Genomic DNA, 16,324 nt, shown 5'->3' on the forward strand with positions numbered 1-16,324 from the left:
TAGAATTTAAGAGTGGGGTTATGAACTTAGTAGAAAAATATAGTGACACTGCTGGGCCCATCTAATTTGTGGTCATGACTTTATGACTTTATAATCAAGTCTGTCCAATCATGTGACTTTTCTATTCTACTAGCTGTTCTGATGTAGGAAGATAAAAGGCAAAGAGATACTTGAACTCACCCAGGAATGTAGTTTAGGCAAGTGAGAACAATAGGCAAAAGAGCAATGTTGTTGAAAGTTTTACAGGAGAATGATTACTATGGTCCAGAGAATCAGAGTAAGGATGGATGTGAATACAGAAAGGGGACCGTTTTTCAGATTTTGAAATAGTTGCAGTACACTTAACAGCTGAGCATCCCCAATTCAAAAATCTGGACTGAAATGCCCTAGTGAGCATTTCCTTTGCGTGTCATGTTGGTGCTCAAAAAGTTTCAGGGTTTGGAGCATTTTAGATTTTCAGAGAAGAGATACTCAACGTTTACTTATAATTTTTTTTTTTTTTTTGAGACGGAGTTTCACTCGTTACCCAGGCTGGAGTGCAATGGTACGATCTTGGCTCATCGCAACCTCCGCCTTCTGGGTTTAGGCAGTTCTCCTGCTTCAGCCTCCTGAGTAGCTGGGATTACAGGCATGCGCCACCATGCCCAGCTAATTTTTTTTGTATTTTTAGTAGAGACAGGGTTTCACCATGTTGACCAGGATGGTCTCCATCTCTTGACATGGTGATCCACCTTCCTTGGCCTCCGAAAGTGCTGGGATTACAGGCTTGAGCCACCGCGCCCAGCATAATTTTTAAAAGAAATACAGCTAGTTTAAATTTTTCCTGAGGAATCTGTAACTTTAAACAAAAATTACTATAATGTGCACTGTTAAAACTTGAGTTAATGTATTACTTTATTGTGACTCAAGATTATTTTCATCTGTATTTTAAATTATTTGCAAAATGCAAGATGGGGATACTTAGTAACACTGTATTAACTCATCAATTATCTGCACGTAATTTAGGCAAAAATTTTAACTTTTCCCCCCCATCATCACCTAATAGTCATTTCTAATGTTTTTATAATTAGTTGACATACTTTCATATAATACCAATTAATATTGGCCTAACAAAACTAAGTGAAATATGGCCAAAAAGAATCATCATGCATTTACAAAACAATTAGAATACTATTTGCCATTCAGAGTCAACTTTTATTGAACACCTCCTATTTTCCAGAACCAAAAACCTTACAGAATTCTGAAAGCCATCCTTTAAGGTAAGTAATAGTATTTTCTACTTAACAGACAAGAAAACTAAGAATCAGACTGATAGAACTTGCTCAACATCATAGGCAGAAACATAATTATATTGACGGCCAATTTTAAGAAAACATTTATTTTTCAGGTTTGTGTCATTACTACAAAGTCTTTGCTTTTACAGTTTTCTTAAAATCATGTGAATATAAACAGTATTTTTATTTACATTACCATCACTTCTCTTAAGAGAGATTCTTTGTCTTCCTAGGTCATAACCACTTATTTATAATTTCTTGCTTATAAATTTTAATAAAATACATATAAGTGGGAATGTACAGTATTATCACTCTATTATTCTGGAATTTAACAATGACACAAGGACATATTTTAAAAGCTACACCTACTAAGAAATAGATACGAATTATGATTTCTAAAATATACTCATAAATATTTAAAATTAACTTCATTAAAATTTTTGGTTTATAAATCTAAGTACATAAATACAGGATGTTTGGAAGCTTAAATTACTATGTATTTGATGGTTAGCCACACATAAGTTACAAAAATACATATTCTTTCAAGTTCCTCTTCTAAGAACAGGGCGAATGGGTGGTTCCTTAGTTTAGTTCAACTGGAATAAAATAAAAGGTCTATCTTGGCCTGGCATGGTGATTCATGCCTGTAATCCCAGCACTTTGGGAGGTTGAGGCGAGTGGATCACCTGAGGTCAGGAGTTTGAGATCAGCCTGGCCAACATGGTGAAACCTCATGTCCACTAAAAATACAAAACTTCGCCAGATGTGGTGATACGCACCTGTAATCCCAGCTACTCAAGAGGCTGTGGAAGGATAATCACTTGAACCTGGGAGGCGGAGGCTGCAGTGAGCCAAGATCATGCCACTGTACTCCAGCCTGGGTGACAGAGCGACTGTCTCAAAAAAAAGGGTTTACCTTCCTATTACATATATATAATTAAAATATATATGTACAACCAAAAGGTCAAATTCCACAGAATTCAGTAAATATTGAATACATAGTTAATATCAAATTCTAGCCAACTTCTAGTATTAAGTATATATTATCTTACAGAAAATCTGTTCTAAAAGAAGTATCTTAATAAAAAGGGAAGGAACTATAAAGAACCAGACAATTAGAAACCTAATGAGTGCTTATTTTACAAATTAGGGACTGAGGCTCAATCATGATAACTTGCCCAAATCGTATGCCAGTGGTAGAACCAGGTCTGATTCCTGAACCTGACTTCTAGTCTGTGTTCTTTGACCACTTGCTTGTTTTCTCATGTTATAACTGAATCCTATTGTGTATGTGCTAAATTTTAATTTGAAAAATTATCAAGTAATAAAACCATTTTTTCTCTCCAGCTCAACTCTCTGATTTTTCTTAAATGAGCATTACAAGAATAGGATACAGTTTATAACTTTACAGCACTCTCATAGGTTAATTAAGATGAGAACTTTACACAGGAAAAAGTTCACTTTAGATGTAGTTTGTTTGGCTGGAAAAAACTTTTAACAATCACACCTGTAAAACCTCTTTATTCTATAACATAGTGACTTCATATGTTGTAAAATGGTTTTCTATAACCTTGACATTTTCTTCAGATACCCAGTTTTCCTGCTTTAGCTGCCTTATAAGAGCTTCCAAAGACTTCAATCTACCTAGAGTTTGTTGCTCTTTTAACTCCAGAAGAGTTATCTTTGAATGTAGCTTAGAAACTTTTTGCCAAAGATGTTCCTTATTTATATCTTGTCTGCAGTAAGAATGTTCAATTTGTAAAACTTCTGTTCCATAGTCTACATCCTTATATAAGGAGTCTTCAATGTTCACATCTTCCATTTCCACGGTTTCTTTTTGGGCAGATATAAAAGAATTAACTGAAGGTTTAGAATTTTCTGCAGGTACAAAAATGGCAATAACAGATTCTTTATTTGTGTTTAAATCTTCAACTGTTTGATTAATTGTGCTGAATAAGAATGGATTTTCCTGTGCTGACTTAATTTCCATGGAATTACTTGTAAAGTTTGGATTAGCAAGATGATTGGTAGTTACTTCAAGAACTTCTTGCGTTTCCAAAGATTGATGAATACCTTCTGAATTTGAAGTTGTTAGAGTAATAGTTGTAGAGTTTAGATTCTCAAAACATGTGTGAAAACTACCTATACCTGTATCTTGGTTAACTGATGTTTCCAAGGTAGATTCTGGTTTCCCAGTATGTTGTTTAACTACATTAAGAGTTAACATGTTATTCTGTATACTTCCTGTTTTGGGAGCTGGTGGCTTTATCAAGGAAGAAGAATGAAGTAATTCTGCATGTTCAGGGGGCACATTTATGTTAACTATATTTTTCTTTGTCTCATTTAATACAAATGATTCTTCTGACTTGGCTTTTAGGCATACTTCTTTCTCATCTTCCAATTTTTTCTTCTGGAATTTTTTTTTAGAAGGATCTTTTCCCTAGAAAATAATATTTTCACATTCTGAAAAAGATATCTTTATAGGCTTATTCTGTTAGTGCTATTTAATTATAACTTTGAGTAGTATACTGGCCAACCCAATTTATTTAGATAAAAAAGATGTTCTAACTAAATATACCTTAAAGTGTTCTTTAAAAAGCATTAACCCCATTCAACATACAGCAGAAACATTTAAGATCATTCAAAACACAAGTATATTGGGAGGCCAAGGTGGGCAAATCACCTGAGGTCAGGAGTTCAAGACCAGTCTGGCCAACATGGTGAAGCACCATTTCTACTAACAATAGAATGCATGGTGTGGCCGCCTGTAACCCCAGCTACTTAGGAGGCTGAGAATCACTAGAACCCGAAGGGTGGAGGCTGCAGTAAGCTGAGATCACACCACTGCACTCCAGCCGAGATGACAGAGCAAGACTCCGTCTCAAAAACCAAAATGAAACAATATAAAAAATAAAACTCATGAACTTATATTAATAACTTAGTAATGTATATCTCTTACTTCTCTTAAGCTGTGCTTCATGAGTTTAAATTTTTAAAAAATTATCACTTTTAGTAAAAGCACAAATTACTGCTCTCTTTTGTCCATGTGCGTTTCCCCAGGTTATAGTTCCCTCTTACTCTCCCACCCTGCAATCTGCCACTCTGCTCAGCATTACCCCTCTCCACTACTCCAATACCTGATTGTCTTCAGGCAAAGAAAATATTGTTGGAACTGCAGTTTGTTTTAAATATCGAATACCCCATCTGATGTCAAGAGAGTCAGGAGTAAAATGGTCACTACATAGAAACTGGTATTTACTGGGAACCCATGAATCTCGCTTCATATTCTTTAACCATTTTTCCAGTCTTTCTTTATCATGTAGAGGAAATCTGGAATTAAAAAAAAGAAAAAAAGGGAAAACTTTGCTATATTTTTACAATTTTGCCAAATGCCAACCCCATATATCTGGGTAACCTATGCATCAAGTAAGTACTACAATAGCAAGGCAACCATCCTTACCAAATAAGGGCATCTTATGATAACTATTACCATATCATCTCTGCAGTAAGAGGACTAAGATGTAAGACATGTAGCCAAGGCTCTTATCTGATAAGAGCTGAACATAACTCAGAGTCCCTTCAAGTAAAATATATGTGTTCCTATAAAGGATAAAATCTATTTGTATTTTGTACAGATTATGTTCCATTTTTATATTGCTGTACAGTTTGCCTAGAACTAGAACTTTGTATAAATTATAAATTCCTATTCAAATGTATTTCATAATACCACAAGTCAAATGGTTTGTTGTCTATAATTCAAGGCAGTATTAAGTTTTATGATCTTATTTATGTTAATTAAAAAATAAGTAGATGTTATTTCAAACAAATCATTTAGCTGAAAGAGTACTGAAAATATTCTGGTCTCTTTACTAGCATCAGCTTCAATTCTATCTATATGTAATTTAGTCTAATAGTACTACACTTCTATAACCAATGAACTGGAAACTCCAAAATTCAAGTTCTGAAAGAGAAACTCTAATACAAGAAAAGAACAAAACATGTTAAAAGGGATAGTCTCATATATTTTATGAAACAAATCAAATACAAATGGTAGTAGAGCTCTGTATACATTTTGTTCCTATACCTGACAATAACCTGGATTTAGAGTTGGTCCTAATATTACTCTGTGTTTTATAGGCAAAACTGGACTAATGGCAGAATTTAATAGAAAATTTTTCTTATTAATCTAAAAAGGTTTGGGTCAAAGTATACAACACAACATTTGAAAATGGTTTAGATTCCATTAGATAATTCTCCAAGAACACAGTCTAAGACACATACCACATAATTTCCTATTTAAAAATAACAGTAACAATATAAGGTTTCTCATATGAAATGTAGCTGTTATATATTCCCTTCCCCGAATCCCAACCATTTAGCTTATGTTTTGTAGTAGCATAATTTTTTCCCCCATAAATTCTGGTAACTTAAGACGCCATGGAGAGTCGGGTACTCTGTAAGACATAACTTTTAATCCTAATATCCTTATATGGGAAAAAATCAGATAAACTACCTTTGGAAATTCTAACCATAGAAACAGTATTAATACATGTTTTAAAAACATTTTAACTTTACAAATATTAGGTTGTAAGTATGACAAGCCTAACTAGGAAAGGAACTTAAAGGCAAACAAATTTTCTTTTAGAGGACCTGACTTCTTCTGGCCACTGGTAAATTCATATCTTCTGTTAAAACTGAAATGAGAATAGGCCTTTTACAGTAATGCTTTTTAATGTAAATTCATGTATATGGATGCTGTTTGCAAATTATTTCCATCATTGTACCTATATATTGTTATCAAATCATTAAAAAAATACTTCATGAATATCCTTATGGGTAACTGAACTGTAGTGCTTCCTCAACAGGTAAATATCTAAGAAATCTTCTTGATCATGTTTCCTGAATAAGTTACAACTTTATATTGGTTCAATTCGTTTGACTGATAATTTTGTTTCATTGTCTTATGTAATTGCCAAAACAGCATATGATAATCACAGTACAGTCTGGACACTATATTAACTGAATTCCTAAATTCATATGCATTTAAACTACAGTTTGCTGTAGTGTTAACATGAGCAAATTCAAGTTTGGTGCTACTGGAGAATAAAACCAATTCAATTTTTATTTTATGAATTACACACAAAATTAAAAAAAAAAAAACACTAGAAATAATCCCACTTTTACTAAATTCAGTTTTCAGTGACAGAAATCTTTACGATTCACTTCCATTTCTTTCCTTCCTAAAAAGTTACTGTAAGGTCCACAGAGGTTAGTTAAAAATGTTAGTGTGGAATTATACCACATCTCCAATATCAAAGGCCAAATAAATCTGGGAAATCACGGGTTCAACAAGATTTTTTGCTACAAACATTCTCAGAGATAGAGCCATTAATAAACTGAAAGTGGATTAGATTTTTTTCCTCCCTAAAACATCTCTTTGCATCTTGAGGCTGGGCTTCAGGGGAGACAATCCTGGAAATATTGCCATGGAGTGTGAATTACTCGGGGTTATAAGTTTGTTTTTGAGACGGAGTTTCACTCTTTTTGCCCATGCTGGAGTGCAATGGTGTGATCTCGCCTCACTGCAACCTCTGCCTCCCGGGTTCAAGAGATATTCCTGCCTCAGCCTCTGGAGTAGCTGAGATTACAGGCATGTGCCACCATGCCCGGCTAATTTTGTGCTTTTAGTAGAGATAGAGTTACTCCATGTTGGTCAGGCTGGTCTCGAACTCCCGACCTCAAGTTTTCTGCCCACCTTGGCCTCCCAAAGTTCTGGGATAACAGGCGTGAACCACTGCACCAGGCAGGGTTATCAGTTCTTTTTCCATTAATTAAAATACTGGAAAGCAGCTGAATCATTAGTGAATAAGTCCTTCAGGTCTAAAGTAAAATGGGCACGAAACAACTGCTGAAATCTGAAGCAGGTTAGATCGAAATAAACTGTTTTTAAATACAAGAGAAGATGGAAATGCAATATTTTAAATAAGTTGCTTTTCAAGTACTATTAATAGGTCCACTTTATAGATACGTGAGGCACCCAAAGTCTAAATAATGTGCAAGAGGTCATTCAGCTACAAAGTAGTGGAACCAGGATCTAGCATTGAAGCCTGGACCTCTAATTATTATACGATACTGCTTTCCTGTATTTCTGAATAAAAATCAGTGCTTCCATAGCTTCAGGGAAATATTTCCTGGCTCTAGTAACTCAGAATAACAGAAAATAGTGCCCTGTTCTCTGCATAGTATAAACAGCCCTAAGCAGAAGACTAGCTTTTAATTCTAGCTCTGACACAAAGCTTTCCAAGCCGGTTACCTAATCATTTCGGGACTCAGTTTCCTCAGGAGAAAAGTGGGATGAAATTGTACCTACGCACCTAACTCGCAAAGGGTGTAAATTAACTTTGCGTGCACCTTTCCACTTCGCAGGTTTCACGTATCTTAAACGGGGCTTAATGTTGCTCAATGAAATGAGATCACGTGAGGTGGGGAAAAGACTGTGAAAACCACAAAAGTCCGCGCAAACTTGACAGTTTTAACTGTTCTATTAAAACTCAAACAGGACCCTGGGTCTCGCCACCAGCCCTCAGTCCTCGGGCAGGAAGGGCACTACTAAGTAAACTGACGGGTCTTTCCACTGTCTTCCCGCGGGCGACGGGACACCTATGGAGAGCTGAGGACTCATATGCAGAGCGGACAGGAGATACCCAAGCCCAAAGGCCACAGGACCGCGACACCACAGTGAGGCTGACGCTTCTGCTTCAGAGACAACTTACGGGTAAAAACTCAGCTTCCGGTCTTTATTGTTTCGTCCCCGGCGGTTCTTACAACTAATCGCTGCGCAATAGCGGGGCATCACTCGGCTGAGGCCCCGGGAGACCCCGGCAGGCGACAGATATAGGGCGTCCCTCCTCACTGAGGCTGCGCCGCAGGTCCAGGCCTCTCGAGCCAATGCGCCTGCGCTGGCATTAGCCGGAAAAGTCGTCTAGTTTGTCGACTCACTTCCGCCTCCGCGGGTTTAAGCACCACCTTTTCGGGGTTGGAGCCGGAAGTGGCGTCCCGACCTAGCGGCAATAACAGTTTTCCACGTGCGCGTAGAGCGCCGGGATCACGTGGGCAGGCGTAAGCCAATGGGGAAGCGTTTCGTGTTGGTCTTCTGAGATGGTGGCGCCAGCGGCCGCCTCTGGCCAGTGAGAAGCTGGCTGAGAGGAGAGTGGGCACCGGCGGCGAAGGAGGAGCGCTAGGTTGGTGTACGACCGAGATCAGGGCTCTAGCCAGCCTACCCAAGCCACCCGTCGGGGTCGCCAACGCCTCAGCTCTGTGGAGGAGCAGCAGGAGCCTGAGGGTGCAGGTGAGGGACCAGGCCGGGGTCGTGGGGAAGGGAGTTTGGAGCGTCCCCCGAGCCCAGGCCTGTCTTTGTGAGCTGACTTGGCCTCAAGCGTCCGCCGCGGTCGTCGCAGGGACAAACGGACTGCATGTTTTTGGTCGGGAGAATAGAAGAACGGAGAGAGCTGCATCACAGAATCGTGTTTTGAGTTGTGCCGCTGGCTTTCACGGGCGCCTGACTGGAGCCCTGGCCGCGGGCAGCCTCTATGGCGGGGCCTGGGCGGGCAGGGAGGGTGCTAGTCGCCTTTAGGTGAAGGTTGGACGGTCCAGCCTAGCTGGCCACTGAGGCTGGGGAATAAGGCACAGGCTGTTGGCTGGCGGGGCCGTCTTGGGGATGAGAAGTCTGTACAGTACAAAAGCTAGACTGCTTTAAAAAAAAATCATTAGATGTCCACCCTGAGACCGTGGAATAACGTCTACGGAACCAGTGAGGCGCCTCCCTGTCAGTTTTAGATCCGCCCTTTGACTAGGGAGCAACCTGCAGTCGACGCAGCGTCCATGGGACACACACTGTGTTATTTAAACCGAGAGGTGGTTCTTGATCCTTGGTACCCGTGACTACGAGTAACTCTGGAAATAAGCAATCCACCTGCCTGCTAATTACTCTCAGGAAAGGCCACTGGAGAGGAAGGCAGGCAATTTCCACAAACCGTACAGTTTTTCGTCAGCTTTGTTATGGCATCATAGGTTACTAAGGACTCTGGTGGTTCCGTATTCTAAAAACAGGATCCCTTGGTTTTGAATCTTAAGTTATTAAATACATGTTGTCAAGAATTCCAAGTTAACATTTCTTGAATGGTTTATAGGTAAGAGAAATATTTTAACTACTGAGAAATTTGAAAGTAAGAATATGCCTTAACCACGGTGCAGATTGTCAAAGTTCACTTTTCTGGCAGCTTTAGCAGACATCTCAAATTCTGTTCATCATGAGTTTTAAATATATATTTGGCCGTGCTTCACTGGTTAAACATTTGGGATGTTAACATTGGGAAAAAGACAATATTCTATTTATTGTCAGTATTAGTATTGTGTTATTAACTCTATTTGCAGTCCTTGGCTCACCTGCTGAAATGAAAGCTGAATTTTTAGAGAGAGATTAGTGTTAATTTAGATATACTCAACTATTTACGTTGGTGCTCCATTTTTTTTTTTTAATGCTTTTTTTTTTTTTCTGAGGTTGAACACATTATAACTCTCAGGATATGAATTCTTGAAGGGAAGGTTGGGATCTTATATTAATTGGTTTTCTTTTTTTTTTCTTTTTTACAATGCTTGATACGATGAATCTTCCATATGAACTGGTTAAAAATCAGTTATTTTAAATTTTCTATTTTCTCTGTGTATGGCCAGAGTATTAGTGGACAGACAAAGCCAGTAGTTCTTTTTGTTCTCTATAAGGTTAAGCCAATTTGGGAGTTAAAAAATCTATAAGTGAAATAACACATGACCAGGTACAAGATATTGCATGCTTAACATTTTGATACTGCATTAGGTTTACCTTATGTTGGATTTCTTTTAAAAGAAACAAATTTTAAGATTAGCCCCATCCATAACATGTTTTTTTTTTCTTTTCTGTTTTAGGATATTAGAAATGGCTACTCCCCAGTCTGTTTTCATCTTTGCAATCTGCATTTTAATGATAACAGAACTAATTCTGGCCTCAAAAAGCTACTATGATATCTTAGGTGTGCCAAAATCAGCATCAGAGCGCCAAATCAAGAAGGCCTTTCACAAGTTAGCCATGAAGTACCACCCTGACAAAAATAAGAGCCCTGATGCTGAAGCAAAATTCAGAGAGATTGCAGAAGGTAAGTAAATGACAATCTCTGAAGTCTCAGGAGTATTAACTGGTAAGGAGAATGATAGCTAAGAAGTGGTTGCATTTGAAGGTTTTGTGGAGGTGGTAGAGTGTGATTTATTTATAAATAATAGATAATTTTATTGGTATATAGAACTAAAACATATTGAAAATGTATTCTATATTATTTATAAAATCGCTGTTGTTTCTATGGCAAAAGGGACTAGAAACCCAAAATTCTTATCAGCTAACTTATGAAACAGTTTAAGTATTTAATTTTAAACATTAAATACTTAAAAATTAAGCTAGACTCAAAGGGCTTTGTTCTTCACTTGATCTGTTTCAAAGCCGTATTTGTCTTTAAAGAAAACACTGAAACGAATTTTGACTTCAGACTAGTTCTATACAAATTGCACCTCGTGAGTATTCAGTAATTATTGTTGGGTAGAGGTAACTGAGTAGGGAGTTAGAATTAAACATTTACTTTAACTAGAAAGGAGGTGAAAAATCTTAATTCCTATTAATTGGTTATCGTTGACTGTTTAATTTTTTTAATACAAGTAATTATTTTACACCAATAATATGAAGCTTAAAGAACCCTATAATTGTTGCCTACGTGTTTATTTGTAGTAATGGTAGCAATCATTTAATGACCGTTTATTATTTATTATAGATGGCATTGTGCCAACTGCTGGTAAAACAGCAGTTAATAAGGCAGTTTCTGCCCTGTTTTATAACTTTAACTCGATGCTTATGTTTGTAATGTTTTGCTTTTATTATTTTAGGGAAGAATAAAATTCTTAATTTCATTACTGGCTGGTTTTACAAGCAGAATGAGGTGAACACACAGTGTTCACTTACTTGGAGAGATTTGAATATATGTAATTTTGAATATTGTACCTTCAGGAACTAAAAATATTTTTCTCTCTTTCAGCATATGAAACACTCTCAGATGCTAATCGACGAAAAGAGTATGATACACTTGGACACAGTGCTTTTACTAATGGTAAAGGACAAAGAGGTAGTGGAAGTTCTTTTGAGCAGTCATTTAACTTCAATTTTGATGACTTATTTAAAGACTTTAGCTTTTTTGGTCAAAATCAAAACCCTCGATCCAAGAAACATTTTGAAAATCATTTCCAGACGCGCCAGGATGGTTCCAGTAGACAAAGGCATCATTTCCAAGAGTTTTCTTTTGGAGGTGGATTATTTGATGACATGTTTGAAGATATGGAGAAAATGTTTTCTTTTAGTGGTTTTGACTCTACCAATCGGCATACAGTACAGACTGAAAATAGATTTCATGGATCTAGCAAGCACTGCAGGACTGTCACTCAACGAAGAGGAAATATGGTTACTACGTACACTGACTGTTCAGGACAATAGTTTGTTCTTTTTCTGTTCTCACTAAATCCGACTAGTTGACTCGTCCTCATTATCTTTGATGCTAAACGATTTTCTGTGAACTATTTTGACAAGTGCATGATTTCACTTTAAACAATTTGATATAGCTATTAAATATATTTAAGGATTTTTTTTTTTTTTGACAAATTCAGCAACATTCAACTAGTAGACAAATGCTAATTTCCCTGATTAGGAAAGTTTCTTTAAAAAACATGTAATTTTTGCCTAGTCCTTTTTCTCTACCTGCCCTTGGGCTCATTAATGTCACCAGTTTTATTACCAAGAAAAGATTGAGTTTACCTATTAAACTTTAAAAGTTATTGTAGATTTAAGTTGTGTGAACCTAATGATTTTTGCAGTGAAACCTTTGCTAATTCATTATTGCATGTTCTTTAACATCTGTGACTTGGGTTGCAAAATGTACATGAAACTGTATAATTGAGTCGTTCAGTAAAGGAGAACAGTATCTTGGTTAATTGCTACTGAAAGGTTGGGAAAGAGATGGTTTGATATTTACCACAGCACTATGCCTTTTTACAGTAGAACTGGGGTAAAGGAAATGGTTTTATTGCCCATAGTCATTTAGGCTGGAAAAAAGTTGAAAACTTACAAAATATTGCCAAGAGATTGTCATGTGTTTGGTCCCAGGATAAAAATGATTTTGTAGTGTTGAAATCATAGCTACTTAACATATCTTTTCACATTTCTTTCTTAGTTATTGACACTCTAGGTCTTAATACGGATTTATTTGTGTGTGTAGTGTCTCTTCTTTCTACTCATTTTATCTAGAGATTGACTAATACCTCATTCTGTTTGTAAAACCAGCCAGTAATTTCTGTGCAACCTTATTATGTGCAATATTTTTAAATACTAAGAAATGTGTGCTTTTGTTTTCTGATATACTTCTTTAGTTCTGCACTTTTCTACATTATACTCCATATGAGTATTAATCCAATGGATACATATTAAAATAAATATCTCATACAACATTGTATGTGAGAGAAATACAAATATTTACAACCTGATATTCTTTGTTGTTGTTTTATTGTTAAAAGTTTATTATGCAGCTCTGGAGGTGTAGAGGGCATATAAGCTATGAGACATATGTTGATCACAGGCTGTTTCCACGAAGCTGCTTTTGACTAACCTGAAAACCCTGATAGGATTTTGTTTGATTGTCATTGGTAATTTCTACTGCATTCCTACCATCTTTCTCTCACAAATTTTGATAGCTCGAAGATCTTCTAATTACAATTATGTTGTATTTGCTTGCTAGGAGCCAAGTGTACCTGCTCCAGTTCTTTCCTCTTTGGGCCTGATTGGGAAGTAGCAGAAACTTCACATAAAGCTGTATTTCTTAATCATCTTTAATTTGAAACTTAAGAAACTGAATTTATTCTGTTATATTTATGTAACTTATTTCTTGAAAGTTATATCTACTAGTTTTGTTTAATAATAAAATTAGCTATCTCTTGAATTTTGGGCTGAGGATTATCTGTAGCCTATTAAAAAAAAAATCAGAAGTTTTGAGACATTCCAGTAATATATAAAGCCGAAGAGTGTGGATTAGGAGAGGAATCAGAACAACCACAAACAGGATGTCCTGGAGAAGCTTTAAGGATTGGATTTGGGTGAGGGTAGTGAGAAACCAGCCAGAATTCATTTATATTAATTTATTGAACAACTGCATTGGAAAGCTCTGCTCTTCGGTACTCCCTCCAGTTAAGCAGTTAACAAAAGTAACTTTTTCCTCAGGTAAGGGACTAAGAACAAGTCTTGAAAGAAAGGGGTTATTTGGGGGAAGCCTTCCGAGTTGAGGGTATTAGGACGTGAGGTGAAGGCAGAGTAGAGGCGAAGTGACTTTTCACTTGAAGGTCAAGAGGGTGCTGGTGAGAAATGGCAGCACTCCCAGAGTTAAGCCTTCATATGTTGGCATGGTGAGAAACAACTTCTCTGCATACCCAACTGTGGGTGCCTGCTGGTTAAAAACCCCTGACAATTTAGCCAGGTATGATGGCCTGCACCTATAGTCCCAGCTACTCTGGAAGCTGAGGTGGGGGAAGATCCTGTGAGCTCAAGAGTTTGAGGCTGCAGTGAGCCATGATTGGCCACTGCCTGACAATTTACTGAGAACCATCATTCCTGTTCAAAAAGGAGATCTAATGAGGCGTGTAACTGCTGAAGAAACTGCTTTTCTCAGCTATCCGTGCAATTTGATCTAATCCTTCATAAACACATACTGATATCTAAGGAATGTCAGACATTTAAGGAAAACTAACAGCTGTGAAGGGAAGCCCTGAAAATATGATTTAAGAGATTGAAAGAATTTAAGATTCTAGTATCAGATTATTTAATAGAATATTGCATCAACAAATAAGGACAGTTCTTGTCTTAATCTGCTTTAGGATTTCCTTTCTCTAATGATGGTATCAGAATAGATGAAGTAATGTGAACTCACATTTAGTTACATTTACATCTTAACAACCAAAGTCAATGGGAGGTAACAGCAGATGTGTGGTACATATGTTCTCTATCATGCAGGCCTACTTTGTCCTATGAAATTCTTATTCCTGCTCCTATCTCAACTTTGTTATTCAACTCCCTTGCAAACTTCTCTCCAGTGGTTGCCCTAATGTGACACAACCTAAATAGTTTCTTGTACAGTTCTCTGTTATTACTTGTTATAATACACTGTAAGTGGTGAGCAGGATGATAGGGTGATTACATTCTTGTGGAAAAAGACAAGCAGAAACCATATGAATAAATTGTAAACTGATAAAGTATGGGAAAAGAAAATGTAGCACAGGAGAGGAAAATTGGGAGGGCAGGCAGGATGAGGATGTGTTGCAATTTTCGACAGGATTGTCAGTGTTGTCCTCATTGAGAAGGTAAATTTGAGCAGAGACTTGAATCATGTATACAGAAGGGGGAAGCATATGTGGAAAGTTGTAGGAATGGCAAAGAAGCAAGCATAACTGGAGGCCAGTGAGCAAACCAGAGTAGTTAGAGATGAGTTCATAAAGTTAAGAGGAGTGGAAAGCAGCCTTAAAGATCACCTAGGGCCTTGCCAACCTTCGTAAAGCATTTCACTTTGGAATGTGATATGATGGCTGAGCTTGGAGCAGATAAATGACTTAGTCTTTAAATCATTTTAAAAGGATCACTCTTCCTGCTTTGTTCAGAATAGATATAGAGGGGCAATGGTAGAATAGGCCAGTTTGGAGGCTATTTCAGTGTGGGAGGATGAGAAATTGTTGCAGCTTTTGCATTGCATGAGGGTGGCAGCAGTGGAAGTGGTTGGATTCCAGCTGTAATCTGCAAGTAGAGCTACCAGGATTGGCTTATGGATTAGATGTAGGTGTGAAAGATTGAGGAGAAAACTATTATTCTAAGCTTCATGTTCTGAGTAACTGGAAATTCAGAGTTGCCTTTAACTAAGATGGGAGAGTCTGCAGAAGGAAGACATTTAGGAGGAAAAATCAGAAGTTGGGCATGGATATACCAAATTTGAGATAATCAGTAAATGGTTGGAGATATATCTGAAGGTTGGTAGAGACAGTGAAGCTGGAAATGTACATTTTGAATTGTCAAAATCGTGATATTTTAAACTTTGAGAGTAGATGAAATCACTGAGGGAATGAATATATATATAAAAAAGCCATTGAAGAACTGAGTCCCCAGATACTCTAAAAATGCAAAAAGAAAATGAGGAGCCTACAAAGGCATCTGAGAAGCAGCAGCCAGTGAGTAATGAGTTTTGTGTCTTGGAAGAAAGTGAAGTAAATATATCAAGAAGTAGAAAGCGGCTGGGCATGGGCTCACACCTGTAATTCTAGCCCTTTGGGAGGCTGAGGTGGTTGGATTGCTTCAGGTCAGGAGTTCCAGACCAGCCTGACCAACATATGAACCCCCGCCTCTATTAAAAATATAAAAAATTAGCCAGGTGTGGTGGTGGGCATCTGTAATTCCAGCTACTTGGGAGACTGAGGCAGGAGAATCACCTGAATCTAGGAGGCACAGATTGTGGTAAGCTGAGATTGTGCCGTTGCACTCCAGCCTGGATGACAGAGCAAGACTGTCTCAAAAAAAGAAAAAGAAAAAGCAACCAACTTGGTAAAATACTGCCACTAAGTCCAGTAAGATGATGACTGAGAACTAACTATTGTTGTGTTTAGCAATATAGATACAAAAAATCACCTGGATACAAATTTATATCAAGTTGTAGGGATGTGCCTGATGGGAACAGGTTTAAAACATGGCAGGAAGATTAAGTACTCTTAAATGATTTGAAAAAGAAAACATTTCTGGATGGAATTTTTATCATGGACTTTTTACTAGAGTGTCAGCTAGGATTCAATCCATGTAGCAACAGCTTATTCTTCTGAATGATGTTCTACAGGAGTAAATAAGTATGCTATGAAAAAATATCATGTTTAAATAAATTTGTGAAATCTGGGTTTGGATT

At 37.3% G+C, this 16,324-nt stretch overlaps 2 protein-coding genes across 4 annotated transcripts; one reads left to right on the forward strand and one right to left on the reverse strand.

The window, feature by feature from the left end:
* Nucleotides 1-1,173: 1,173 nt before the first annotated feature.
* THAP5 (THAP domain containing 5) lies at nt 1,174-8,224 on the reverse strand. 3 transcript variants are annotated; one of them, XM_009002707.5, is made up of 3 exons: nt 8,048-8,224; nt 4,534-4,604; nt 1,174-3,714 (listed from the first exon to the last, which is right to left on the reverse strand). In XM_009002707.5, the coding sequence occupies exon 3, from the start codon at nt 3,499-3,501 to the stop codon at nt 2,800-2,802; it is 702 nt and encodes a 233-aa protein (XP_009000955.1). In that variant the 5' UTR covers nt 3,502-3,714; nt 4,534-4,604; nt 8,048-8,224; the 3' UTR covers nt 1,174-2,799. The 3 variants fall into 3 exon arrangements, with proteins under 3 accessions (XP_009000955.1, XP_002751801.1, XP_078199317.1); XM_002751755.7 differs by having other exon boundaries at nt 4,412-4,604; XM_078343191.1 differs by lacking the exon at nt 4,534-4,604.
* A 205-nt stretch (nt 8,225-8,429) lies between these two features.
* DNAJB9 (DnaJ heat shock protein family (Hsp40) member B9) lies at nt 8,430-12,884 on the forward strand. Its single transcript, XM_002751756.7, has 3 exons — nt 8,430-8,622; nt 10,239-10,465; nt 11,390-12,884. The coding sequence occupies exons 2-3, from the start codon at nt 10,249-10,251 to the stop codon at nt 11,839-11,841; spliced, it is 669 nt and encodes a 222-aa protein (XP_002751802.1). The 5' UTR covers nt 8,430-8,622; nt 10,239-10,248; the 3' UTR covers nt 11,842-12,884.
* Nucleotides 12,885-16,324: the final 3,440 nt, after the last annotated feature.

The sequence above is a fragment of the Callithrix jacchus genome, chromosome 11 (genome assembly GCF_049354715.1).
Source record: "Callithrix jacchus isolate 240 chromosome 11, calJac240_pri, whole genome shotgun sequence".
Lineage (NCBI taxonomy): Eukaryota > Metazoa > Chordata > Mammalia > Primates > Cebidae > Callithrix > Callithrix jacchus.

What these genes read in the sequence shown, in the direction of transcription:
- THAP5 (XM_002751755.7), bottom strand. Translation starts at nt 8,127, where the DNA reads ATGCCCCGCTATTGCGCAGCGATTAGTTGTAAGAACCGCCGGGGACGA. An exon ending in CGGAAGCTGAGTTTTTACCC is followed by an intron (nt 4,605 to 8,047) that starts GTAAGTTGTCTC and finishes TTTTAATTCCAG; the next exon opens with ATTTCCTCTACATGATAAAG. An exon ending in CTTTGCCTGAAGACAATCAG is followed by an intron (nt 3,715 to 4,411) that starts GTATTGGAGTAG and finishes ATTATTTTCTAG; the next exon opens with GGAAAAGATCCTTCTAAAAA.
- DNAJB9 (XM_002751756.7), top strand. Translation starts at nt 10,249, where the DNA reads ATGGCTACTCCCCAGTCTGTTTTCATCTTTGCAATCTGCATTTTAATG. An exon ending in ATTCAGAGAGATTGCAGAAG is followed by an intron (nt 10,466 to 11,389) that starts GTAAGTAAATGA and finishes TCTCTCTTTCAG; the next exon opens with CATATGAAACACTCTCAGAT.